This window comes from Xyrauchen texanus, chromosome 26 (genome assembly GCF_025860055.1).
Source record: "Xyrauchen texanus isolate HMW12.3.18 chromosome 26, RBS_HiC_50CHRs, whole genome shotgun sequence".
In the NCBI taxonomy this organism is placed as follows: Eukaryota; Metazoa; Chordata; class Actinopteri; order Cypriniformes; family Catostomidae; genus Xyrauchen; species Xyrauchen texanus.
The window spans coordinates 20,702,052-20,718,709 of NC_068301.1; the positions used below are offsets into that span (position 1 = coordinate 20,702,052).

General features: G+C 38.5%; 1 protein-coding gene across 1 annotated transcript in view; it reads right to left on the reverse strand.

The window, feature by feature from the left end:
• The window catches only part of LOC127619438 (PHD finger protein 14-like), a 144,607-nt gene that overhangs the window by 85,911 nt on the left and 42,038 nt on the right, over positions 1 to 16,658 (reverse strand). The window contains exons 8-11 of the mRNA XM_052092295.1: positions 12,570 to 12,716; positions 11,516 to 11,786; positions 7,577 to 7,683; positions 3,410 to 3,505 (exon numbers count right to left, since the gene is read on the reverse strand). Coding sequence (XP_051948255.1) covers positions 3,410 to 3,505; positions 7,577 to 7,683; positions 11,516 to 11,786; positions 12,570 to 12,716 — 621 coding nt within the window. The remainder of the gene's footprint in view (positions 1 to 3,409; positions 3,506 to 7,576; positions 7,684 to 11,515; positions 11,787 to 12,569; positions 12,717 to 16,658) is intronic.

A 16,658-nucleotide genomic window follows, 5' to 3' on the forward strand; every position in this document is an offset into this window, starting at 1 on the left:
CATTTCCAAAAAGGTGGACCTTCTCTGCTGACCTCTCTCATCAACAAGGAATTTCCATCCGCATATCTGCCTCTCACTGGCTGTTTTTTGTTTTTGGCACCATTCTGAGTAAATTCTAGAGACTGTTGTGTGTGAAAATCCCAGGAGATCAGCAGTTACAGAAATACTCAAACCAGCCCATCTGGCATCAAAAATCATCCATGCGATTATTTAGCATGATTGTTGATGCTAGAAGGGCTGGTTTGAAGTATTTCTGAAATGCCTTGTTGATGAGAGAGGTCAACGGTAACTCAGATAACAACTACAGGGGACCTACAATATTAGGCAGGTGGTTCTAATGTTGTGGCTGATCGGTGTATACAGTGAGGAAAATAAGTATTTGAACACCCTGCTATTTTGCAAGTTCTCCCACTTGGAAATCATGGAGGGGTCTGAAATTGTCATCGTAGGTGCATGTCCACTGTGAGAGACATAATCTAAAAAAAAAAATCCAGAAATCACAATGTATGATTTTTTAACTATTTATTTGTATGATACAGCTGCAAATAAGTATTTGAACACCTGTCTATCAGCTAGAATTCTGACCCTCAAAGACCTGTTAGTCTGCCTTTAAAATGTCCACCTCCACTCCATTTATTATCCTAAATTAGATGCACCTGTTTGAGGTCGATTAGCTGCATAAAGACACCTGTCCACCCCATACAATCAGTAAGAATCCAACTACTAACATGGCCAAGACCAAAGAGCTGTCCAAAGACACTAGAGACAAAATTGTACACCTCCACAAGGCTGGAAAGTGCTACGGGGAAATTGCCAAGCAGCTTGGTGAAAAAAGGTCCACTGTTGGAGCAATCATTAGAAAATGGAAGAAGCTAAACATGACTGTCAATCTCCCTCGGACTGGGGCTCCATGCAAGATCTCACCTCGTGGGGTCTCAATGATCCCAGAACTACACGGGAGGAGCTGGTCAATGACCTGAAAAGAGCTGGGACCACCGTTTCCAAGGTTACTGTTGGTAATACACTAAGACGTCATGGTTTGAAATCATGCATGGCACGGGAGGTTCCCCTGCTTAAACCAGCACATGTCAAGATCCCGTCTTAAGTTTGCCAATGACCATTTGGATGATCCAGAGGAGTCATGGGAGAAAGTCATGTGGTCAGATGAGACCAAAATAGAACTTTTTGGTCATAATTCCACTAACCGTGTTTGGAGGAAGAAGAATGATGAGTACCATTCCAAGAACACCATCCCTACTGTGAAGCATGGGGGTGGTAGCATCATGCTTTGGGGGTGTTTTTCTGCACATGGGACAGGGCTGACTGCACTGTATTAAGGAGAGGATGACCGGGGCCATGTATTGCGAGATTTTGGGGAACAACCTCCTTCCCTCAGTTAGAGCATTGAAGATGGGTCGAGGCTGGGTCTTCCAACATGACAATGACCCGAAGCACACAGCCAGGATAACCAAGGAGTGGCTCTGTAAGAAGCATATCAAGGTTCTGGCGTGGCCTAGCCAGTCTCCAGACCTAAACCCAATAGAGAATCTTTGGAGGGAGCTCAAACTCCGTGTTTCTCAGCGACAGCCCAGAAACCTGACTGATCTAGAGAAGATCTGTGTGGAGGAGTGGGCCAAAATCCCTCCTGCAGTGTGTGCAAACCTGGTGAAAAACTACAGGAAACGTTTGACCTCTGTAATTGCAAACAAAGGCTACTGTACCAAATATTATCATTGATTTTCTCAGGTGTTCAAATACTTATTTGCAGCCGAATCATACAAATAAATAGTTAAAAAATCATACATTGTGATTTCTGGATTTTTTTTTTAGATTATGTCTCTCACAGTGGACATGCACCTACGATGACAATTTCAGACCCCTCCATGATTTCTAAGTGGGAGAACTTGCAAAATAGCAGGGTGTTCAAATACTTATTTTCCTCACTGTATATATATATATATATATATATATATATATATATATATATTACACACACACACAGTTTGGAATGATGTACAGATTTTGTTGCTATGGAAAGTAATTGGTACTTTTATTCACCAAAGTGGCATTCAACTGATCAACTGATGTATAGTCAGGACATTAATAACGTGAAAAATTACTACTAAAATTAAAAACAAAATAAAATCAGAACTTCTTAAACTACTTCAAAGAGTTCTTATCAAAAAATCCCCCAAGAGCAGTAATGACAGCTTTGCAGATTCTAGCTGTCAGTTTGTCCAGATAATCCAGGTGGCATTTCTCCCCATGCTTCCTGTAGTACTTACAATAGATTTGGCTGTCTTGCAAGGCACTTCTCACGCACCTTACTGTCTATCCCACAAAAGCTCAATGGGATTAAGATAATTGTCTATTTCTCAAACTAGAGACTCTGATGTACTTATCCTCTTGTTTAGTTGTACATCTGGGCTTGTGCATCTCTTTCTGTCCTTGCTAGAGCCAGTTGTCCTTTGTCTTTGAAGACTGTAGTGCACACCTTTGTATGAAATCTTAATTTTTATTTGGCAATTTCAAGCATTGTATAGCCTTCATTCCTCAAACAATGATTGACTGACGAGTTTCTAGAGAAAGCTGTTTCTTTTTGCCATTTTGACCTAATGACTTTAAGACATGCCAGTCTATTGCATACTACGTGCAACTCAAAACAAATATATATATATATATATATATATATATATATATATATATATATATATATATATATATATATATATATACATTGCATTTCTCATAGCTGATTGTCTCAGATGCAATTGCTTTCAGTGAGCAGACTGTATTCTTTGCATCTCTTGCTATGCGCATCCATGAGAGATGGATACAAATTCCACTCTTTTTCGATCTACAATTTAGACATACGCTTATGTTCACAATGCAAAGCTAATTCCCTAGTTCACCATTTAACCATTTATTGAAACGTATTCAGAATTATTCAGGAATCGTCATGTTCACATTCAGAATTCACCAGCATAGTGTTTTTTTTTCTTCTATAAGCATGAACAACATCAATAGAAGTCACATGTAAAAGGTAAGCAATTATGAGAGAGGTAATTTTCATAAAGGCATCTTAGAGATGCAGTACAAAAAACTGCTTGTTTAAACGGTCACAGAGAGGGTGGAATATGCTTTTGGTGCAAAACACTTAACACTGTAGATGTACTTCAAATTAAATGCTATGAAAGTGTAAAATATTGCTCCTTTAAGGCAACCAAATACGATAAGAACACTTGAAGGAAGTGGTTTGTCACAAGAGGTTGTTTCTGGGAGGGCTGTAAGCTCACTGTAGCTGTGATAGATGAGGCGTACAGCTGGATCAAGGATGGTATGGGGCGGAGAGACAAGGAATGAAGATGGACAGGGACAGAGGGATGAGGTGAATGAAGGAATGCAGTACCTGTCCAAGGATCCCCCCCATCATGCTCCATATGCCCTGCCCCTCGGTCCTCAGCTGGCCATTGGCATTCTGCAGGTCCTCCAGAGACTCGCACAGCTGTGGCAGATAAAACCGCAGCAAGGCAGGAGATAAGATAAGACAAGGACAAGTTGGGTAGCTCTGTCTATTACAACACACACACGCACGCACACGCACACACACACACACACACACACACACACACACACATACACACACACACACATACACACACACAAACACACACACACAAGCTTGTACATAACAAGTACAAGCCCATAGGCATAAACAAACCTGTGATGATTTGAATGGTCAATGCACTTAGACACTAAAAAAAACATGTTGATTTTGGGTGAACAATAAACACGTGAAAAAAAAAAATTGTCATTCCAAACCCAAATGAGGACTAAGGCTGTCAAGCTCGAAAATGACAAACACCTTAAAAGTAACATTAAAGTGGTCAATTCAACTTGTGCGCTATATTTCAAGTCTTCTGAAGTTACACAACAGTGATAGTGTGAAGAACCAGTGATTTGGTGAAGTTATTCACCAAAAAGCTTGACATCCACACTAGCTCTCTCAAACTAGTTTATGAGAGAAGTAGTGTGATTTGTGAACAACTCGTTCTTTTGAGAATTCTTTTGACAATTAATCAATTGCTTCTGTTCACAAAACTGGTCTGAATAATTCATTTATGAATGAGGCAGCTCTGGTTTTGAGTTCACTCACTTCTGAATGGCTTCAGAAGACTTGAAATGTAGTGTACAAATTGTATGGACCACATTTATGATGTTTGACAATTTGGAGCTTTACAGACACAGTCCTCATTCACTTGCACTATATGGAAAAGACTGGCTTTGATATTCTTCAAAATTTCTGTGGAGGGTGAGTAAATAATGACAGAATATTACATTTCTGGGTGAACAATTCCTTTAACAGATATAGAGCCCAAGCACACCATGAAAAACTTAAAGATGACATTCCACTACCTGTGTCTACATCTCTCTTTCTCGCATACACACACACACACACACACACACACACACACACACACACACACACACACACACCGCTGTGACATTTCGCCATGCAGGGGCCACTCTCAGCTCCAGACAGTAGATAAGAGTCAGGCAGGCATTTGATAAAGACGATGATGAGAGGAAACAGTGAAGAGGTGAAGTTATTACGGGTGTGTGAGATGAAACTACTGAGAGCTGCCTCTTATCTCCACTGTCTCTGAAGTTGAGGCTTCTACGTGGGGATCTTGAGCTAACATTTAAAACCGGCTCCTCTCCACACACACACTCCAGATTAATACTTGTGGCTCAGTGAGGTCTTCCACATTATATTACATCTATTTATATACTTAAATAGCAATAGTAATATAAATAGCAATCTAATAGATTTCAAAATAATTTGATTAATGACAAGGTTTAAATACATATATATTATGCAGAATAAAAAAGATTGCCTAGAGTTTTATTTAAAATGTGTAGGAGGACTCTAAGGGCCTTTTCACTTAATAGCTTTTGGTGCAGACCTGAGTTCATGTGTTGCAGGGTTCGAGGTTTCTGAATTCAGGTGTGTAATAAGGAACTGCACACATTTGAGTCTGGGGGCATATTACAGAAAGATCCTAACTTTAGAATCCTATCTTATCTGTTTGGTAACCATGGCGATTTCAGTTAGGATCTCATTAATGACAAAAGCTATTACAGAATAACATTTCCTAAGTGCATTATCTCATCTTAACTGCAGTTAGGATTTGCTGCTGTAAAATTAAATTGTGAAAAATCCTAACTTGACTGATCAGATCTTAACTTAAGACTTAAGATAGGACATTTTCTATAATACGCCCCCAGGGGTACATCTCTGCTTATTTTGAGCAATCCGGCCTGTAATGCATTTCTCATTGCTCGGTGTTCCCATAGCTTTTGACCAAAGAATTTTCATGACTTTAAGGTTTTTGTGATGGATAAGGATTTATATATACTTATATATAATATATACATATTAGTATATTCACAATATTAATTTACATGACTTCGAGACCTGACATTTTTTTTTTTTAATTACCTGACATTTTCAGAATTTCCATGACCATGAGAATCCTGATAGCTGCATGTCACCGAATAATTTATTTCTTCGAAAAGCTTGCATTTGCATTTCTTGCAACTCATCCACGACAGATGGACACAAGTACCTTTCTTTGCATATTACATTTCACAGTTAGACCAAAGGGACAAAAACATGAATAAAAAAGGGAAGCAAACAACACTTTTCATTTTGCAAAGTCGTTACCAAGCTACTGTGGTAAAGGGTAAAAACAACCGAAAAACTATGCAACACTCCATATAATTCAGCATTATTAGACTTAATTTCCATATGACTCAAACCACTGCCTTCAACACAACTTTTAAGGATAGGCAGTGAGCTCTCAGCTGATGCTGATTTTCTCGGCATCTCTCTCCGAGGCCGGCGTTGTGCTAATGCATGTTGAGTGCCGTAATTAACACCACACACTCCATTAATAACGCTTAATACATGCGGCGCAGAAAGACTGGACGCCACATTAACTCTTCCAATGTCCTCTCTTCACTTTCATTCTATTCCTCATTGGGTCAGATGAGAAAACAGTACCCACATCTAATTCAAGAGATGTTTAGGAGCAGTAAGGGAAGAAAGCAAACAAAAAAATGCAGCTTAGAATGCTTCTATTATGTGGTTGCTATACAGGATTACTGTTATATTTCCTCTCTGCAGTTGGTGTGCACAGTGGTGTGTCCAGACTGGGGTGGCCTATGTGGGGCACATATTCATTCAAGGGTGGGAAGAAGAGTATCTCAAAGTCCCTGATAGTGATATCATAAAATATCTATATATTGATAATTAATCGGCACATTATTTTATTGAAATATTTTTGAGGCATTGACAGTTTAATATTAGCTGACATTTAAATTAGAAGCCTAATTTGCATGCTTTCAATTTACTGCCAGTTGCATTCCATTCAATGAAGTGTGACGTAATAGCTTTGGGAGACCACAAGGGGGCATAATAACATTTACTGAAGCTGATTGTGGCAGTCCAAAGTTACAAAGATTTTTGAACTTCTTCAAGAATCAACAAAGCGACGTTTATGAGTTTGCAGATTAGTGTATGAAACTGGTGTAATTGTGCAAACTGAACTATTAGAAATGGCAATGTTATTATGAAATTTGCCTGTATGTAGTAATGAATATTTCTTTCATTCAAGCTGTCAAACCACAAAAAGAAACTTATATGAAAGATAATTATAAACAACATCATCCAGTAATGACTAAAGTAAGTAATGTATGTCCTTTGATAATGATTTGTGTTGAATTTAAAGTAAAACTATGCGAGCTGAGTTCCGTGGATCAGTAGAATTTTTTAACAGCTTCCGGAGACAGCGAGCCCATAGTGTGTGCATACCTTCATTGAAAATTATTGTTTAAAATTTTAGAATGTGTCATGTCGTCCACCAGATGCGTCCGGTGCTCGACCTACTTTAATTAACCCTGCTGCTCACACTACAAAAGTTGTGTTGAGAAATATGTTTGAAAGACAAAGACTATTGTGCAACAAGCAGCCCTATTTATATCTGAATAACTTCTGATTATCAATACATAAAAACAGCATCGATCCCAAGCCTATTCCTTGATAATAATAATAATAATAATAATATTATCATCGATTATCTGTAATTTCCTGACACTGCTTCATGCTCCAATTTAAACCAAAAAGGTTCAACCTGGTTTTATTGAAGGCCTGCCTCTGACTTGGGAAATCATAGTTTAGAATTTGGGGTGGCACATGGGGTTGCCTATCATAATATAGGTGTGGCCAGGGCCAGCCCATCAAAACACACCCCTAGTCTCATGCAACGTTGCTTGAAAGGAGATTTCAATATTGCATAGCAAAAGGACAGCTTGAAGCATACTTGGTGTTATTTATTAGTTGTGCAGAATCTTTTCTGCAAGCTCTTGAGATACAACTCCAGCAGTGTGTTGTTATTTCCTGGTGTGCATGCCTCTGCTTAAGCACCAATGGCGAAAACAAGTCTGCATCGGACAAGTGCTAATGTACAAAACAGATGTTTCTGAGAGCCTGAAGTATCAACAGTAGACAAACCTTATCATACTCCATATGCAGCTTCTCCTGCTCACTCTCAAGCTTGTCTTTGAGGTTTTTCTGTTCCACAATGTTGTCCTGGATCTGAATCATCCTCATGTTCCGCTCTGAATACAAATAGACATGAACAAATCAATACTGAGATTGCCATCAAGGAGAAAGTACAACCCCAATCCCGAAAAAGTTGGGATAATACGGAAAATGCTAATAAAAACAAAAACGAGTGATTTTTAAATTATATTCACCCTTTGCTATATTGAAAGCACTACAACTACACATTATATGATGTTTTACCTTGTGAAATATATATATATATATATATATATATAAATAGTTTTTTTTAATGTACAGATATATAAAATATCTGTACCCAAAAAATTTGGGACAGTCGAGTGTTTATCACTATGAAACATCACCATTACTTCTAATTACACATATTAAAGGTGCAATATGTAAAATTTTTCATGTAATATTCGCCTTTGTGTGAACGACTTGTAACGCAACTTAAAAAATGAAACCTTCCTGGACTTCCTAGGTTGCCTATTAAAACCTGTAGACTATAGACTGAAGGGAGCGGGTCTCTTTTGCTGGGAAAATCCAAAGGATGTCACGTTTTTTGTGCGCTCCCGAGAGCCTTGCCTCAGATAGTAGCTTCTCTTCTGCTTTTCAACAGCGGCAATAGACAGTCTGCAATGCTAGGTAACGTTATCTTAAAGATGGAATCCAGCAAACGGTCGGCTCACAACACAACACCGACTCCTACACAAATTCCAAAAAATAAATAAATAATAATTATCTACTGAATCCTGTCTGGCTAAGCGGAAACATGACCGTGGTCGAATGAAAACTAGAGTGAACATCGCCAAGGCATTTGATTCCTTGAGGGACCTTTGTTCAGTTGAGGATCAAAACCGATGCAAAGCATGTGAAATAAAGTGCCATAAGGATTGATCTGTGTAATTTTAACTAACTTGATCTTGCCTGCTAATGATGACGAATTACAAGCTACCTTGCTTCATAACTTCCAAATAATTTAAACGATCTTCTCTTTATCCTAAAAGTCAGGTTAATGTCAATGTTAATCTGTAATTATTCAGCAAGGTAAACTACAATATTACATTAAATTAATACTAGACAATGTTCAAGATAATGCAAAAAGCTCCATTCATTAGTGTAACGTAACTTGGTTATACAGAAAATATATATTATCTATTATTATAAAACAATAATGCATTGCTAAAATTTTTTGTGGAATCACATCAATACTGAATTGTGTCAACATATTTATAAAGTAAAGTCTATTTTATAAACAGCTACTGATAGCATCCACTAAACAGCTATTGATCATGCAATCGTGCAAAGAAAAGTGATTACTTCAAACTACAGTCTTGCATAATCAGACCTATATCCACACTGGAGAGTCAAATATAATACACAGACTCAAAGTTTGCAGTAAAACAATCATAACTGTGCAATTTTAATTATGCTACCACGTTCAGCCTCTTTGTATGTTATGTCATTGTTTTGCACGTTGCCCTTGTTCCTATGGAGTGTGTGCACGATCACGAGTAACAGGTAGATGGCTGCAGTTCACTTAACGGCCACAGGTGTCATTAATAACAAGGGTTTCTGAATCTTACATACTGCACCTTTAAGCATTTGGGCACTGAAGACACATGTAGGTCTTTAGCTGCACAATTGTATGTGGTCTTCGTTGCCATATGGTGTGCTTCATAATGCACAACACATTCTCAATTGGAGACAGATCAGGAATGCAGGCAGGCATATCTAGCACCCATTCTCTGTGCTTGCTTAGCCATGCACTTGACATCTGGGCAGTATGTGGTTTGAAGTTGTCCTGCTGGAAAATGAAGGGACATCCCTTCATTGATGGTGCTGTATGGCAGTATATGTTGCTCAAAAATGTGTACAAATCTCTCTGCATTCATGGTGTTCTCACAGATGTGTGAGTTACCCATGCCATGGGCACTGATACACCCCGGCCCATACAGACACTGGCTTTTGAACCTGCCGCTGAAAACAGCTTGGATGGCCCTTTTACTCTTTGGCCCGGATAACACGACAGCTTTGTTTTTCAAAAACCTTTTGAAATGTGGAATCTTCAGACCAAAAAGCACAGTTCCGCTGTTCAACTTTGCATCTAAAATGAGACCAGAGAAGCCAGCAGTGCTTCTGGACAGTGATGATTTAGGGCTTCTGCTTTGCAGAGTTAAGTCGTAACTTGCATCTGAGGATGCAGCGGCGAGTGGTGTTGACTAACAAAGGTTTACTAATGTAATCCCAAGCCCATGTTCATGAAATCCATTACATATGAATTATGATTTTTAAGACAGTGATGTCTGAGGGATCAGAGATCACGGGGATTCAGAAATGGTTTTCGTCTTGCCCTTTACGCACAGAGATTTGACCAGATTCTTTGAATCTTTTAACTATATTATGCACTGTAGAGTGTGAAATGCCCAAAATCCTTCCAATTTGTCTTTGGGGAACATTGTCATCAAAGTGCTGGAATATTTGCTGAAGCATCTGTTGGCAAATTGACAAGTCTTGAACGATCCTTGCTCTTGAAGGACTAGGCTTTTTTGGTGGCTCCATAAACTGTATACTGTATTGACACAATTGCCTCACCTGTTTAACATCTGTTTCACATCGCCTTGCTATTTCAACTGGTCAAATTGTTACAAGTCTTAAATTGCCCCTGTCTCAACTTTGTTGGGGTGTGTTGCAATCATCTGATTTGAAATTACTGTACATTTTCAAAAAAACGATATAAGGTAAAACATCATATAATGTGTAGTTGTATTGCTTTCAATATATCAAAGGGTGAATATCATTTACAAATCACTCCTTTTTGTTTTTATTAGCATTTTTCATACTGTCCCAACTTTTTGGAATTGGGGTTGTAATAAAAAAAAGAGGAGTTCTGGGAGAAAGCAAGGAAGAGACAGGGAGAAAAAATTTACTGATAGAGGATAGGCCTCCTGCTGGAACCTAATGGAGTGTGTGCCCAAGGTTACTACACACATCTGCTCTTAGCATCACTCATTTGGAGGGCAAGTGCCTAGCTGCAAGGCTACAGAGTGGGATGTATGTCTTGCACTCACTGTCTGATACCGCCTGCTGCTCTGCGGTAAGATTCAAGTGTGTCAGGGACAGTAAGCCTCAGATGTTACAAAAGTATCAATGCTTGTTTTTTTTCCCATTAAATGGTTAGTTCACCCAAAAATAATCATACTTATGTTGTTCCAAACCCATTCCAAACTGATAATCTTTCCCTTTAATCTTTGACTCAAGAACCACTGCAAATGTATAATTTGTGAAAGAATCATTCTTTTGAGCCAGTTCTTTTTAATGAGCCAGTCCAGACTGAACAATCTCTTAATGAATCAGACAGATTCAGTTCTCAAATTCAACTAATTGAATCAATGATTCAGTAGCGTTAGTTCTCGAGCAGCTCACTGCAGGGGAGAATTATTAGTGAATGATGACTTCAATTTCGGTCCGTTCCTCACTCAAACCACATGGCTTCAAAAGACTTCATAATATAGTGCACAATTCACCTGGATTACATTTATGGTGCTTTTTTGCCCATTTTAGAGTTTGACCAACATGATCGACACGGTCATTAGCATGAAATGTTATGGTACAGTATGAAAAAGAGCTGGACTCAGATTATACAAAAATATCCTACTTTTGTGTTTATTAGAAATAAAAATTTGGAACGACATCAAATGTTTGGCTGAAATGTAGTAAAAATATCAGAAGTGGATTCAGGATTGTTGATTTTTCAATATAAATAACACATTTCTAGTAAAGTACACCATGATGTCATGGTCAAAATTCACTTTGGAACATTAGGAACATTATATTACTAAAGCTAAAACAGTCACTGGTAAGTATAAGTCTGGAAACTCATACCAAGGTAGTAGTTAACAAAGTCTGCAGTGAGGGCGGGTTGTTTATGTTTACGACGACCATCCATGCTTGCGCTGGTATCGGACGTGTCCACAGGGAAGATGTCCGTACTGATACCCATGAGTTCGGCTTTACGCATGAGCTTACGGATGGCTGAAGCACTGGAAGTGAGTGGACGGGGAAGCTTCTCTCGGGGCACCCATGCCTGCGGTCGAGTGTTTCGAGACAGCTCTGCCTTCGCCCTGTACTGCTGGAGTCGTGTGGTGATTCGAGCCTGTAGGTCAGGAAATTACAGAGATTAAAGAATACATTTTAGCATATAGATGGACAAGAAAATGATGCTGCTTTTGGGAATTGTATTTTAAAATATAGCCTAAAAGCTAATGATAGACATGGGCAAGTAAAGGGATAAATGTTTGTGATAACTCAAAAGATACAACTAATCTCCAACTCACACTGCATGGCCACAGATCGTTCATTGCCCTTCTGATGCATTTAGCACACAAAAAAGGACAAAAGTGGTCTCAAGTCTGATAGGCTGGCTGCTACGGGAGTCAGGTCACACTGATTTTTATCTGTTTATAGTAGTGATCAACCAGTTATAAGGACACAACTATGAACGCTTCATGGCATCCAATAATTCAAATATACTTAAGGAAAACTGTATACTCTGCTTTAATTGCAGAGTTTTACCTATAAAACCGTCAGTATGTATAACATTTTAAATGCAGATACCCTGAACACAAAGTCAGCATACAATATCTACAAATTCCATGTTGTTCTGCTTATGATTAAGCTAAGAATGCTTCATTATTTTAAAAAATTATAAAACGAACACTTTGTTGGCATTATAAATTTTAGATTGATCTGACCATAAATATCAAATGATAAAATAAACTGTGGGCAGCTTTTAGGCAGCATAAGCTACAATGTGGACCAGACTTTATTTCAATAGTCAATGTCTAAGTTAGAGCCACAAGAAGAGCATCTTGAGACATGCGTCCAGATCAGACTACCAAGGGCAGTGAAGGCTTCAGAATAGACTGCTGGCTCTGACCTGAGCTTCAGGTGTGAGTTGCTTCTCTCTCTCTTGCAAGGACACTTTGCAGTAGGACTGCAGGGCCAGGTAGTTTTTCCTTTTCCATTTCCTGTCAAAACGGTCTGCATGCTGCTTGCAGTAAGCAAAGAAAGGATCGGCAATGTCCTGTGGGAGAAAAAAAAGGATCATGACTTCAGATACAGATCCCCAATAGACCTAAATTAAATCTTGAATCATTGATTGAATGATTAAAAACAAAAAGGACAGGTCAGCAATTAATTAAAGCTGACTTGTCATCAACAAATCTAAAAATAAAAACATATAGATAGTGGAAGTGCTGTGGTGTAGTGGTTAAGGCTCACGGCTGGTAACCGGAAGGTTGCTGACTCAGTCCCCAAAAGAAATCATAAGCCTTTGAAAAAGCCACTTAAATGTGTTGTAAGTGATTTTAGCCATTCTAGAATTTCCACAAGATGAGCCATTGGATTAGCCATGCCACCTCTTTCTAAAACCCTGCACACCAAAGATACCAAACGAGAATGCACAAAATTATATTTTTCAGGAAGTAGGACATGTTTTCTTTGTATACCTTTCCATGAAAAAAAAAAATCACTTTCAGCACCTTTAACCCCTGGTTGCTCCAGAGGGATCATCTCGATAATAATTTCACAACAACATTCAAAGCTGAGGCAACAAAATTTGTTACGTTTGGTGACTGATCAACCTGGGCATCATATGTGCTTAATTTGGCTGTCCTTAAAAAAATTCAACAAATTATTAAACCTGATGAGAGCACAACAAAATAGTTTTCAGTGATTATTTCCCCGTCTATTGATTTAAGGTGAACCATGTAATTTTTTGGATGCTAAAATATGTTCTCCTATCCCAGTATAATAAACAACTATAAGTAATCCATTCATAGGTTGATTTAGTAGAACATTGCTCTGTTTTTTATTGTTGTTTTTTAGCATACCGACCAACCTAACACAGCAACTCTGGCTCAACCAATGGGGGGGGGTGTTTAGGAAACATTACTTATTGCAAATCAGTGCTTCTAATGATTCAGAAATTACATATATCACCTTTAAAACAAATGCACATGTCTGTCTTGTCTAGGTATTATAAAATAATCTTATATAGAACTATAGCTGCAAGCAGCAATGCGATTCCTCCTCAAAATGGTAAATCATTTAAAATTGATCAGTAGAGGGTTGGGGTTAAACCCTTCCAATGGAGGAAACCAAAAAACATGTCTTTCTGTCTGAATCCTAAACGAAAATGTTCAGTGTACAGGAAAATCCATCATGCCGGACCTTATGGATCATTGAGGCTTTTTGTTCCCAATGAGAAATGAGGTATGCACATTAAGTTTCAGAAGAATTTAATAAATAGGGTGGAAATGCCATCACTTTGAAAATAGGACATTAGGGCATGGCTTGTAGCGCTCCCTAAGGGCGAAAGAGGGCCATTCTTGATGTGGGGTTTCCTGTTGGCCTGTAGTATCAATGTACACAATTAGAATATTTTTGACCAGAAAATGGCTCTTTTCGGGATGGCCTGTAGTGCCCCCTAAGGGCAAATGTTGGCCATTATTGGTTTAGGAGTTTCTGTTGGCATGTAGTATCACTGTACCAAATTAGAACATTTTTGACCAGAAAATGGGAATTTTGGGCGTGGCCAGGGCGAATGTGGGCCATTCTTTTCACAGTACTTCAGAGTGATGTCATACTGAAGCATGTTAGGTTTGAAAAACCATCAGTCAAAATTACATTTGATTTATTGACGCATATATATTGATAAAATGTGGACATTTACATAAACACGCCCCTTTCAGCCATTTTGTGTCATATTCATTTTTGCTAAGTAACTTTTACAAAGACATCAATTCTACACATGTGTACCAAATTTTTTGACCAGTGACTTTTTGAGATATTGGGGCTCAAGGAGAATAATAATAATAATAATAATAAAACAGTCAATAACAATAGATTTCCTCCTATCGGAGGAATCTAATGAGGTCTAAATGTGGTCAGAGAGGATAACCAAATAAACTTCACTTTGGAGTAGAATATATTTTAACATACTTTTTACATGACATTAAGGTTGCAGAAGGGTTTAAGCCTTTAAGAACACAATCTCTGGCTGATATGATTCAGGTATTCAAGTATTTTCAATCTTCTCAAAGACCTTATTATTGTCCTCGTATCACAATTGCTCTAGATTTTATTTTGAGCGCTTGTGCACTCTCACACCTGATAATTATAATGTATGATTTCATTATAGGTGGAAATAGGAGTATCTTCTGAAATGCAGGCTCTCACTCTCTGGCTGGTGTGATAATGATGCCCAGCGTTCCAGACTTTTATAGAACATCAGTGTCTGTGCATTCTCCGATAACTGTGACAAATAGTTGGCCACAAAAGGACTGTAAAAATTCCCCTCCCTTTTAAAGGACAAGTACATTTTGCAGAGACTGTTGGAGCTGAAGCTGGGGAGGGGAAGACAATGACTGATGTAAGGCTGGCGGGAATTTTCCAGAATTGGAAGGGAAATGCAGCTCTGCCTTTCTCAGAAACAGCCTTGTAACAGAAAGGGAGGGAGCCTTAGAACAATGTGAGGCTATACTGTTTCAGCAGTTTCACATCTCTGCAGCTGAGACGTTAGCAGCAAACTTATCTTTTGAGCCAGTGTTATCTTCGTTAAAGAAATTGTTAAGAAATGAAAATTCTGTCAAAATGTACTCATCCATAGGTCGTTCAAAACCTATGACTTATTTTCTTAAGAGGAACCCAAAAGAAAATGTTTTAAAGGTGTACTCATTAACGTTTGCATTTTTTTACATTGACACCTAGAGACTTGGATGCAGCATAATTTAAAATCAATAATTTTCAGTTTCAGATGCCATTGCAGAAATTGTAGAAAACTACAAATACTGAAAAACTTAAACTAGGATTGAAACTAGGAAACACTGAAAATGTAAAATACATTTTTGGTGGTGGCGTAGTGGCTAAAGCACAGGGCTGTTAATCAGAAGGTTACAGGTTCTAACCCCACGGCCACCACCATTGTGTCCTTGAGCAAGGCCCTTAACTCCAGGTTGTTCTGGGGGGATTGTCCCTGTAATAATTGCACTGTAAGTCGCTTTGGATAAAAGCGTCTGCCAAATGCATAAATGTAAATGTATGCAAGCAGCAATCAACAGGCCCAAGCACCGTGGGCCCATTTCCTTCTGGCGGCTTTAGTAAAACAATGGATCAAATATTTTGAAGAGATTTGTGTAAATGTAAATTTATTTTTTCAAAAACTGTTGTACGGGACACACTTCTTGCTGCCAGTTGGTGGCGCTAAGACTGTGACCCACAGTAGATGCATCAATGTGATCAGCCCTCAAGGCTAAACATACGGGTACATTTTTATGTAAATCACATGATGGACGCAGAAGATACGAGACAATTATTTCTTCCTATTTTTTTGTTACTTTATCATGTCGCCATGGAAACACTGTTTGAGACATAAAAAATCTGTTCACAATTCAGCATCTTCAATGTTTTGGCATGATGTTGCCTAAGTTTGGTGCCAGTCTGATGAATTCCCTATGAGGAGTATTTCGAATTCCAGAGTTTTCAAACACTCCAAAATGGCTGACTTCCTGTTGGGTGGAGCTAATGTCTGTGGTGTGAAAGTTGTCTGACTTGATGAGATCTACATACAGTATGTACAAAGTTTGGTGACTGTAGCTGAAAAGGGATGTGCTACAGAGTCCCCTGAACATGGCCATTTTCTATTTGGCACTATAGATACACACTCTACACGCCCATAAATGAACATATGCCCAGACCTAATGGCTGACAACTCTAATGTGTGAGCAAAAGATCATAAAAATGTAAGCACACCGAGTACCTCAGAAACATTTGAAAATATATATAAAGGAATAACAGTGATTAATGTGTTGCCATGGCAACTAGAGGTCGACCGATATATCGGTTTTGCCGTTTAATCGGCACGGATAACAATTTGTGGAACTATCGGTTATCTGCAAAAATCCACACCGATAATTCCCTCATTGTGTCCGTGCTGGAGCTGCTGGGAAGGATATGCTGTCATTAT